Genomic DNA, 12,274 nt, shown 5'->3' with positions numbered 1-12,274 from the left:
TAATAGTATAAATGTTGAGTTGTATAATTTACTTCGTAAAATGTATTCTTAGGTCAAATTTCAAAATCGACTGTCACATTCCACGACAACTCAAACACCAATTCTACTCCCACACCCAAAAATTTACCCCAATAAGACATCACCCGGAATCGATTCCAATCCCCGAAATGACCTGACCTCAGCCACAAAATCTCGACCCAAATCTGCTTTTTTTCGTACAGATAACGTCCTCGAATCACGCAAATCCTTGACCACCTGGAAAAACCAAACCAAGCAAAAAGAAGGCCAAGCGAAATGGAATCGCCAGCGCAAATTGACGGAAGCAATAATTATCGTACATCACCTTTCTCGCCGGAGTTTCCGTTCCGTCCGTCCGTTCGGCGAATCGATTTTGGTCATCCCACCTGGGAACCGGGGACCGGGAGACGACGTGACTTGGCCCAGAGTTGCAGCGACGAGAGTGCAAATTGAACACGACTGTTCAATTAGCTGCCGCCGTGGCAATTTGGCCCGAATTAAGGGGAGCTCTGGACGGACATTTTCGTACGACTACGTTGGAAGGGGGCACAGATTGTGTGATTGTGGAAGGGACAGGACTAGGGATTTTGAACCTCAAGAAAATTTGAACAAAAGCTGTATTAGCTTGGTTTTTTTTTTCAGCACTCGTCGTATTTATCCAACTCGGCTTTTTTCAAGATTTCTTAAAAAAAACATTTCGCAACGAAGAAGGAAAATGAAACTGTCAACTTTAAAGAAACTAGTCCTAGCATCCCACACTCTCTCCTAACTAACTTATCCTAATGCTAATTCGCTCACACGTGGCATAATCGTCGTCCTCTGCGTAATTACAATTTAGGATAATGCTAATGGCACCAGCCTAGCTCCTCTGCGCTGATGGCCATTTCACAGGTTGAGTGCAAAGCGCCCAACAGTATGCAATCGCAGCAGCAGCAGCGAGTGCTAATGTGTCCGCTGTTCACGGTCTAATTTTAGGGGCCATTTTATCGATCAAACAGACCTCCCTCTCTTGCTATGAGCACTTCCGGTCATCGCCGAAGCTGGAAATTTTGTCGTTTTTTTACTCAAACGCTTCTTCGCCAATACAAGGAGAAAAAGTTAGATAATTAAAACTTATTCCTCCGATGATCTCCGTGTGCGTGCTTTGTCAAATTAATTAACGGTCCATTTTTCTTCTTCTTTCTCTCCTGTCTATTTGCAGTATAAAATAATGAAAAAGGAGGAAGTGGTCGAACAGGCACCGCAGGAAGAACCGAACCCGCTGATGCGGAAAAAGAAAACGCCCGAGGAGCTGGCGGCCGAGGCGGAACAGGAGGATCTGGACGACTTCACGAGTAAGTATTTCGGCTGGGTGCGTCGGATGGCGTGCTGGAAGTAAATTTTGAACACGGCACCTCGCCCGGAAGAAGTCAGTCACACCCCGGCAGGAACAAGTGCGTGTGTGTGTGTGACACGAGAAAAACATACCTCCCACGATGGAATTCAATGACAATACTCTCAAACCTCTTTTCACAAAAAAAAAATCCTGAAGAAAACCTGAGAGCCTTTTCCCCCATGAAGGGCTGTTTTGCAGCCCACCTAAATAATCAAACTTTATAAGGAAATCATCCGTCGAATAAATCGCAACCATCTTTCTTATGTTGGCATCTTTTTTTTATTATTTGAAAACTCCCTTCCCATATCTGTCCCGACCAAATAAGTAGAACGTCCCGATTCTCACCGTAGAACATCCAGAAAAAAAAAATAGAGAAATGAAACAGTAGATCAACAGCTTCATATTTACAACCAAACGGTATCCAACATATGCGTAGTCGAACATAGCAAATGATATTTACACCCAAAATCAGTAGCGTAGCATAAATGGAAAGCTAAAATGTGTCTTCACATTTTTCAAACAGTAAGAAACTGCATCGAGAAATGCTTTGAAAGGAATTGTCATCATTAATGAAATCATCTCAAATCATGCTAATCGATTCATGTGTTCATGTATGATCAAAGAGGGAGCATCCATTTGGCTGTACCCTGTAACGTTGGCATTGTAATAAATAAAAAAAGTCGAAATATAACAACTCAAATTTAGGAAAAACGCATAACAAGACACCAGGTACCTCCATTAAATTTCCCTTTCTTATAATAAGTCTGTGGAGACGTCTGGTCTCTTCAAAATGATTCTTCTAAATTTGCATATCAGCCAAAACAATTTGTATGAATGAAATACAATATGCATTAAAATATTATTGATTTGGCTAAAACATTTTGAGAACTTCCGTTTGAAAAAGATTTTAGGTCATTTTCGAATACAAAATAACTAGGGCTAGTGATTTTTCACGGCAAAAAAAATCCAAATTACGTGACATGCCAATTACAAAACATTGAAATTTCGCGGAAATTTCACGGTACTCTAAAAACTGCTAAAAATAAACGTAAAAATGTATTCTTTTAGCAAAATTACTAATAGAAACGTGTCTTTAAAGTTAACAGTAGTTCTTGATACGAAATAAAAGCCCCTGACCCATATTATTTATTTGAAAAACCACGTATTGGATTAATCTTGGGAATTTTTCAAGAATTTCCGTCAGTTGAATTCTAGATTTTTTTATTAGGTCTTACAAACAAATGTAGGGGAGAGTGGGGAGACTTGATCCCCTTTTTTGTATCGCACAAAACTCTGTCAATTTCTCACAAAACTATGAACTTTTTGCATGAATTGAAAGCTTAAACATTCAACTATGTTTGGCTGATAAGGGTATTTCATCAGATACACTCTTCGAATCATGCCAAGCGTTTTAGAAAAATATTTTAAACCGGCATTTCAAAAATGTTAGGGGTAACTTGATCCCCCTTTCAACATTTTGAAGAAATCTTAAGCAAAATGTTTCTTATTCATCCAAACTTTTAATTTTCTATAAGTTACATCAATTTCACATTAAACCTGTACGTTTGTGTTCAAAATATAACAAGTTTAGCATGCAAAATATTTAAAAACTTGAAATTTTCTTTTTTAGCCCAAAATTGAGCATGTTTACAAAAGCTGGTAATTTTTGTTTACAAAACTTTTGAAAAATGGTTCAAACTGCAGTAAGTTATGTACAACTATACTAAAGGAAACTATGTACGAAAACCCAGCCCAATTATTTAATCTTGAGGCTGATTCCAGTGACTGTAAAAATGCAGGGATCTAGTCTCCCTAAACGCATTTTTTTAAACAATTGACGATAAATTTAACGTCAAATGCGTAAGGGTTTTGGAGTTGATATGTTTATCAAACAATTCATGTACAAAAAATATTTTTTCAAGTGTCCCCGGGGATCAAGTCTCCCCACTCTCCCCTAAACATTGGGTGTAAACCGCATACTAGAAAGCACATTGACATAAGGTGTGAAAAGGATACGCTCAATGTTAACATTTGTTTATAGGACCTAATAAATAAATTGTCAAGAATTAATGATTCAGCTGTTTTAATTTTATTTAGTTTTTATAATATTAATCTGCTTAAATACCTCCAACACGAAGCACGTTCTGAACCTCTAATTCATCAAAACTAGAATTATTAAAATAAGTGCAATAAATATTTGTTTTGCTTTCCTTAATTACAGCAATAGCATTTTTTTTTAATTTTTAATACAGTTCAGGCAAAACTTCATTAAAAGCAGTTTTTACATTTAATGATAATTTAAAAAAAAAATAATACATTGAAAAATGGTTAAAAATATTGTTTTAAGATGTATTATTGTACTAATCAATTGAATTAAAAAACATAATTTATATTCAAAATATTTTGATGAAATTTGTTCATCGAAGTTCAAAGAAGTTTTGATTAATCTTTGTGGAATTTTGAGGAATAAAGAAACTATCTGCTTTTTGTTGAAAATTCTAATGAGCAAAATCTTTAAAAATAGTTTTAGATCTGATATGAAATACTTTTTTGCTTGTTAAAAATCTATTAAAATGTTTGAATTAAAAAAAATAAACTTATATGAACTGAGTAACAATTAATCAATTGAATATTTCAAAATTCGCGGCATTTCACGGAATTTCCCGAACTTCGCGGCCAGGGGCGAATTTCACGGATTACACAGCTTCCGTGAAATCGCGAAAAATCACTAGCCCTTAAAATAACGTTTAAATTGTATACAGTCCAGACTCGATTATCCGACGTTCGATTATTTGAAAATTTGTACACTCAACCCCCGGTGGTTGGTCACTTTTTCGTTTGACACTTTTTTAGTTTGTACCCCGTTGGTTGGTCAAAGACAAACTAGAACTGTCACTTTTTACACGGTGCTCACACACACTATCAAAACAATCGTTTGATAGTGTGTGTGATCTCCGTGTAAATGGGGTGTCAAACTAAAACGAGACCCCGTTCGTTTGACAACAGTTGGTGTCAAACCATCGGGGTTTGAGTGTATCGGATAAACGAATCATGAAAAAATCTTTTTTATATATATTTTCTTGCTTTAAACATCAAAGTTTGATGTTACGGCCTATTTTTTCAATATTGCATCACTACTATTTTGGATTCCAACATTCTAAATCACTTCAGAGTAGTTTAAGCAAAACTTAAAGGTCATATTTAAGCTCAACAATCATAAACAATACAACGAAAACATATTTTTTTGTGAAATTTCGCAAAGGCCTTCGGATAATCGAATCTGGACTGTATTCCAGAATTGTTGAATCTGGTTTTGAAAAGATTTAATGGTTTTGAGAAAATACAAATGATAAACATTTAGCGAAAAGTTCTTTAGGTGGTTCTATATAAACTAATAAATAGCAATAGTTCTTTTACCCAATCAATTAAACGCGTACTTTTTTATTTGGCCGACTACATTTTGCGAAGATCTTTTTTTTTTCTGGCAAATTCAATTGAAAAAAATACAATATTGTTGAATAATTCGACCTAAAAATTGGTATATCTTAAAAACGGAGTACTTTATCGAAAAAATTCAAAAGTAATTTGCGATTGAGAATCTTATCGTACATTTAGAATTTTTCGGCTTTTGTAATATTTTCAAAAAAAAACAATTATTATCAAAAATTAATAACCTGCCTAATAAAAATGTCCACCAAACACTATAGCTCAAAAGTTTGCACATTTTGTTTACTAAAATATATTAAAATCGAAAGGGAGTAAAGATTGTCAAAATCATGCATTTAGTTATTTAAAAAATGGGTATTTTGCTTAGATAGTGACTATTTTTTAATTAGTTTTCAACATAACCAAAAAACCTTTACGAAGACACCAAATCGATCAGAAAATCCTTTCTCGAGTTACAAATTTTTGTTAGCAATTTTTATAGCTTTTTTCTATATCACAGGCCCCAAATTTGTATGTTAACTTGTATGAAGAAAATACTACAAAAATTACAATTTGGATTTTTAGAGAAACGCTCAGATATATTACATGCCATGGATGCTCCTTTTCAAATTTGAATATACAATATTTTCTCATTTTTTCTATTCAAAATTCATTTATCAAACACATGCTTATCCAGTACAGAATGTGAATTTTCCTACAAAATTTCGTTTTTATTTTTCTCCGCTCTCGTACATCTGTTGGCAAAATCTTCGTGTACCTCACACATTTTTTCGCGCAAATCCATCCCCACTCGGAAAATAATCTGGTAAATTTGAGTGTCTGGCGCAGGCGGACGTTTGTCGTGCAGTTCAGACACACTTGGCACACTTATTCTAGCCATGTTTTGCGTAACGCCAGACGAATCTGGCGAAAATCGGGTCAAATTACAACCAGCTGTCTGGCAACAAAATCAACCGGTTCAATCGGTTGAACCGTGCCCGACCGGTTTGTGTCATATTCGCCAGAAATCATGGCAGAATTCTGGGGCAAATCTGGGGGAAATTCTGCCAGATGGCTGGCACAAGCCCCCAGACGAACGCCAGAAATGCGTCCGCCATTTCCGACCGGGTCATCTCGAAACTTAAACCAACCTCCCCCCTCACCTTGTCTTGTAGATGGCGATCCGTCAGCCGGTAAAGGAAGTAAGTAGCAAGATATTGTGTAGTGCATCACTTTCAAACGAATCTACCCCACCTCCATTCAAAGTTAAATTAAAATTCAATTATTAAAAGTTAAATCGCATTAACAACAAGCAAAACAAACAAAAAAACGAAACAGCTAATAAAGTTTATCTAGTCGTGCTAAAGTTAAACGTTTTCTTGTAAATCGTAAATGTTAAATGGTTCCTATCTCTCTCTAGTGACGAGCAAATGACAAGTTTGAACGAAATCTCGTTTTTCATTTGAAAACAATGCTTTTTGCAACAAGAATATAAAAAAATACAATGTTGTTTCGGATAAATATAGATTCGTGCTGCCTCTGGTGTATTTTTTTTAATGCCGTTGTTCAACCACTTCTTTCTTGTCTCATTACCCAGTGTTAGTTGTTTACTTTTCAGTGCCAATTGTGCAATTGTTGTTTGTATGATAATGATTAAACAAATATATATTCATTCGATTTGATAGGATACTTATTTTTCTCTACATCTCTCTTTCTCTTTCAAATTCTCGAACCTCTATCTCTGTCTGTGTTATGTATAGCTGTTTGCAGTATTTATAAAACAAACAAAAATACTACAAAAAAAACATTCTATGGTGTACTCGATGTTTCAGAACAAAACGATACACACACTACCACTCTTCTCCAGCAAATCAAAAGCTATTCAAAACGCCAACCGTTCAAACTACTAATACTCCCACCCTACTTGAAAACTAACTAATACCACCCCCACTACTCGCCACCCAACAGTGTTGCTAAACACCGACAGCTGAATTGAATAACTAAATAAAACACTCTTAAAATAAACAGCTCAAAATGATTTACTACTCGCTCATTTTGCTCCCATCAACACTCGTTAGCAGTAGTGTGCTGAACATCCTGTCTTTCCTTCAAATGCTTATATACAAAGCCAAACTAAACCAAACAAACAGAAAAAAAGAAGAAGAAGAAAAAACAAATCTAAATACTAACAAAAGCTCAAAGAAAGTGCGGCCTTCTCACTCACCACTCTTTCAGCGCAAGATAAATTATGCTTCCAAAATGAACGATGTACTAACTCCGCTGGATCACGCAACCAAGCAGTTTTGCAAGCCTTTTTCTTGACTGTTTCAGTTCACTCCAAATGCTATCCTGAACCTTAATTTTTCGTTCTCTCTCGCTGCTGTTTTACATAACCCGCGATTAGTGTGTGCTTTCCCTGTGTAGCATTTTGATTTAGTCGAAAACTAGCTGAAACATAAATCTAACCTTCAAACTTGGGCAACGCAACCGAATGAAAGAGAAAGAGAGTCCTCCGTTTAGAGTCCGACATGTCAAAGTATAACTTTAGGCGCGCGCGCGTTCTTTTTCGCCGTCAGATGGCAGCACTTTCTTTGAAAGTGGTCGTTCCTCTCAATATCACGTGCTCCTACTGCTACTATTTCAATTTACCACGTTCCCCCTACTCCTTCCCTCCCGTCCACCACTCACAACAAAGCCGTTGACAGTTCTTGCACAGAAGCTCGTTTTTTTTCCATACGCCTAAAAATAGACTCTCCACCACTTATCTACCTGTTTCACACCACTCCCCAACCCCAGAACCCCTTCTAATGTTTGTCAAACACGAAACAACCCCCTCCCATCAACCCCTAGCTGTCTCACTGTCTCTGTCTCTGTGTCTGTCCTCTTCAGCCGGAACAAAGCCACACCATCCATCACAAACAATACGTACATGGCCACTACACTCACACATAAGTGCACACTCACACGTGATCGAAAACGCCACGATTGAGCCACTCGCTTGAAAAGGGGGCATGTGGGGTATGGGTGCCTGACTGTAGGCAATGGGTAGTGCATTTCATAGGAAACACCGTACAGTGCAGACTCTATCGTCCGAAGCCTTGATTATTCGAAGTTTCGATTATCTGAAGTTCGATTGTCCGAAGGTTTCGAGGGAACTTTGGATAACACTAACCTACAAAAAAAAACAAATAAAACTGCGCATGCTCCACTCAAGGGGAATCAATTTCTATAAAGTTAAATAATCGAAATAAAAAAATATGCCAAATGTTGGAAAGCTTTTCCATAAATATGAATAAGACTACAATCCTGTTGTGAAATCTAAATCTCCGTTCTTCAAATTATTTATCGATTAATGAACTGGGAACACTGACAGGAGATATTAACACCTATAAGTTCAAAAACTTTTCAAATCTCAACGAATTTTACTTTCAAAAACCATGATCTTCATGCAACACTGAAAGAGATTAATGATTATTGAGTTCTTTATAGCAGATTTTATGCATTTTTATTGTTGTTCAGTCTTTTCGGCCAGTTGGGACAGCATTTTATGCAAAATATTTTGATATTTGTCACTGATTTCGGTTCGAGATTCAATACCAAATAAATATTTTCTAAATGTTCTGTTCCTTTCAATAATATGTAATTTAAAATTTCCAAATCAATTCATAGATTATTTTGAAGTGAAAAAAATGGTTTTATTTTTACAGTGCAAAATTTATTTATTCAAAAAAGGGCACAAAATTTCACAAAAGTTGTATATCTTAAAATTGAAAATCTAACCTACAGTTACCGAGATATCGATAGTTGAAAATGAGTGCATATTATGTTACACCAGGATTGCGAATGAGCGAGCGAGCCCGAAGCTGTGCTCGCTCATTCTTGAGCATGTGGACTTGACATGACTCCTGCTCATCGCATGCGCTCGCGCTCATCTGCAAAGTAGGTAGAATATTATTTTTGTATCGTTGATGAACTTCGCACAGGCCAATTCACAGTAAAAAAAAGTTGAATTTTGGAATGTTGAAAATTTGATAGGTTGAATATTACCACTTTTTTTTTAGTAATATTACATAAAAAATGTGTAAAAATGTGAACCTGATGTATATTCACCAGAAACTGATGAAAATTCATCATGTAATATTACACATTTCTTTGGCACAACATCTGTCACCATTTCCTGATGAATATTACCATCATTTTTTCTGTGTTTGATTGCCAAATTGTCAGCTTATTTCAAGTACCTGCGATAATTTCATCACGAAAAAGAGGCTTGGGGATTTGTCAGCTTGACAATTTTTTTCTGAGTTTGAGAATTAAAAAGACTGTACACAGAAAAAAAGTTGAGTTTTGGAATGTTGAAAATGACCTCTTTTTTTGAGTAATATTACATAAAAAATGTGTAAAAATTTGAACCTGATGAATATTCATCAAAAACTGATGAAAATTCATCATTTTCTGGGGTAAAATTAATCTTTTTTTTTGCCACAAAATCTGTCACCTTTTCCTGATGAATTTTACAATTATTTTTTTGTAGTATTCAAATTAAAACTAAACTTTCAGTAAAATTCAATTCAATTTCAATTCAATTCAGTTTTCTTGGTGGATAGTCAAGATACAATAAGTTCTTTTGAGGTACATAACAGAGTTTTGGAGTTCCTTACAGCTGTGTGTTACATCATAATACATTTTGGAACAATTATTACTTGTTAATAAAGGTGTGACACCAAGAGCAAGAAAAATTAAAAAAAAAACTTACTAAAATTGCAAGGGAAACGGGATAGAAATAGAGAAACCTTATAACTAGATCACAGTTTTTCATCCTTTATAGATGTGCTTGATCATCAGCTCCCCAAGGGCCAGGAATTGCTCCGCCTTGTTACGGCAGGTCCGAAACCGCGTCATTATCTCCTCTGCGAGAGCAAAGAACTCTGGCAGGGTAAAGAGATCTTCCCCGGTAACTTCTGGCTAGGCCGCATTACCACTACCGGCAGCGACCACGCTGGCAAACAATCGCCCAGGAGGGAACGCTGAGTTGTCCGCGGACTTTCAGTAAAATGCATTTAAAGCTCCTCAATAAGCTGTAAAGGAATGCAATCAATAATTGTATGTTTAAATCAACATTTTATTCATTTATTTATTCAATTATTGACTTCAGATTACGATTGTTGTTGTAGAAATATCATCAAAAATTTCAGATTAGTAATTTTTAGGCTAGTTTATTTACAAATTATTAATCATACAAGAATTTTAACACATAACGTAAAACAATCTTGTGTTGCTTGAAAATCATACTTGGAAGCATAAACTCCGACGCCAATTCAAGCTTCTATACAAAATTTACAAATATATCTTCATCTGTTTGTATTAAGATTAGTCTATTCCAGTCTATTCCGGTTCCATTCGAATTAGCGACTGTGCACTGTATGTTGACAACTTTTTTATATTAGATACAATGTAACATGTTCGAAACATTTGAAATGTGAGCATTTCATCAGCATTCATTTTGTTTGGATTAAATTTTAGGAGTGGCCAATCAAATAAAACACATTCAACTACAATACAAAATACACATTTAACAGCCAAAACACGATGTTGTCACCTCAGTTCGCATTATTCATATTTCTTGGACTTACTAATCTCTAACTTTCTACTAATTATTTTGATAGCTGCATATATACATATTTACGACCGAAATCAATTTCTAGCATATCTCGCCGTAACCCTATACTAACAAATGTGACTAACAATAGTGTTTGTTCTGTTTCTTTCTCTTTTTATCTACCTTCTACCTCCGAACAAAAAAACCAAAACTGCCTGCGCCGACTAACAACAACGCTTCTGTCAACCAACAATCACGTCAACAACAACAACAACCATCAACAGAGTTGAAAAACTCCATAGAAACGCAGGTGAACGAGATCAAAACGCAGATCGAGGGAAAATGCTCCTTACAGTGATTATCCATCATCCGTATTCAGCAGTATATTCAATAATATTAAACTTAATTTAAAACCAAGTGAAAAAGGAATAAGAAAACAGCAGAATGCAAATATTATAGAAGAAAAAAACAAAAATAGTAATTATTTAATGAAAAACATGAAAAATAAGTACTTAAAAGAACACATATTTAAATGTAAAGTTTTAAATTAAACTTCAAAACAAGGAAAACATAAGAGAACAAGAATGGAGAGAACAGAAAAAAAAACATACAGTTTAAGAGCCTGCATTAATCACCATCACGACCACCACCAAACCAACGACAGCAACATCATGTAAACACAGGAAACTTACCCAACCAAATACAGGAGACATGCACCGTAAATAAAGCATAGCAAAAAGTAAAACAAAGAAAAACAAATGTAGTAAACAAAAAAACAACGCAAAACCCACACCACTGATAGCGCGCGACACACACATACGAAAAACACCCACACACTCACACATGTGCAGCACAGCCTCCGTTTAGTGAATCATTTAGAACAGAAACACGCTCATGTCAAATCACTGAAAACAAGAACAAGGAAATAGAAAGGAGTACATTGTTAAATAGGGACACCCAGGTGAATCAACTGATTATATTGACAGAAAAAAAAAAACAAAAACAAAAAACAACATGTGATTATTATTAAAAACTGAACAAAGCATCCATTGTTCACTCCGATGTTTCCAAAGAAAGAGCGAGAAATAATAATAAAAAAAAAAACATTTCAGTTTGCAACGTTTTGTTTAGAAAGACAACAAGAAATGAAATCGAGAAACTGGCAGTGAAAGGGTCAGAAAATCAGTGACTAGTATTGTGATAAGCCGTCAAAAAGCACTTGGTGAAAAAAAAAGAAAATAGAGGAAACGAAAATGTAAACAAACACGTGTGTGAAGAGGTTTATGGACGACGAAACGAACAAAAACAAAAACAAGTGAAAGATTGTGAAAGTAGCAGGCGGAAAATGGAAAATAGGTTTTGCTTTAAATTTGCGTTCCGTTTTCGGTTTTGTGCCGGTTTTTAAACGACGTTAGACGCGTTATGTAACCTTGCCAAGTTGCCGCGCTAGATGAAGTGATCAAAAGAAAACGAAGATTTAGAAAACTGCAATGCATTTTAGAGCAAAACTTAACAAAAGGTCGAAAATTACAAAGCAAATCTGTAGCGTTTAGAACAATTCAAATATTTAGCTTGAAATTTGTTGACAATTTGGAGAGAAATAATGTTGTAAAAATTAACGCCTTCGGCAAAAAAAAACTAAATTATATCTAAAACTTTAGGTGAATTACTCGTTTTTGAGTCAGAGCCAAGGTATTCGAAGAATATTGAAATTTGGTTGTTGATTACGCATATTTGCTGTTACTTTCCGTTGGTCTATTTTGAAGGCACCGAGCGAGAAAGTGCCACGTGGACAGAAGCGTGTATCACAGAAAAGCAATTGTTCATCCAAATTCCCGACAGTCCCAACCGAGGAG

The 12,274-nt window shown here is 35.5% G+C and overlaps 1 protein-coding gene across 10 annotated transcripts in view; it reads left to right on the top strand.

Moving 5' to 3' along the window:
• Positions 1-11,717, top strand: part of LOC119768510 (complexin) — a 531,665-nt gene extending 519,948 nt beyond the window's left edge. For 6 of the 10 annotated variants that reach the window (XM_038258754.1, XM_038258822.1, XM_038258567.1 and 3 more), the window contains 3 exons: positions 1,220-1,352; positions 5,995-6,021; positions 10,703-11,717. In XM_038258754.1, coding sequence (XP_038114682.1) covers positions 1,220-1,352; positions 5,995-6,021; positions 10,703-10,776 — 234 coding nt within the window. In that variant the 3' untranslated portion in view covers positions 10,777-11,717. The remainder of the gene's footprint in view (positions 1-1,219; positions 1,353-5,994; positions 6,022-10,702) is intronic. The other 4 variants (XM_038259155.1, XM_038259092.1, XM_038259024.1 and 1 more) reach the window with 2 other exon arrangements.
• Positions 11,718-12,274: the final 557 nt, after the last annotated feature.

Source organism: Culex quinquefasciatus, chromosome 1 (genome assembly GCF_015732765.1).
Source record: "Culex quinquefasciatus strain JHB chromosome 1, VPISU_Cqui_1.0_pri_paternal, whole genome shotgun sequence".
NCBI lineage: Eukaryota > Metazoa > Arthropoda > Insecta > Diptera > Culicidae > Culex > Culex quinquefasciatus.
Note: the sequence above shows the minus strand (reverse complement) of the source record. Positions and strands in the feature narration are given on the sequence as shown.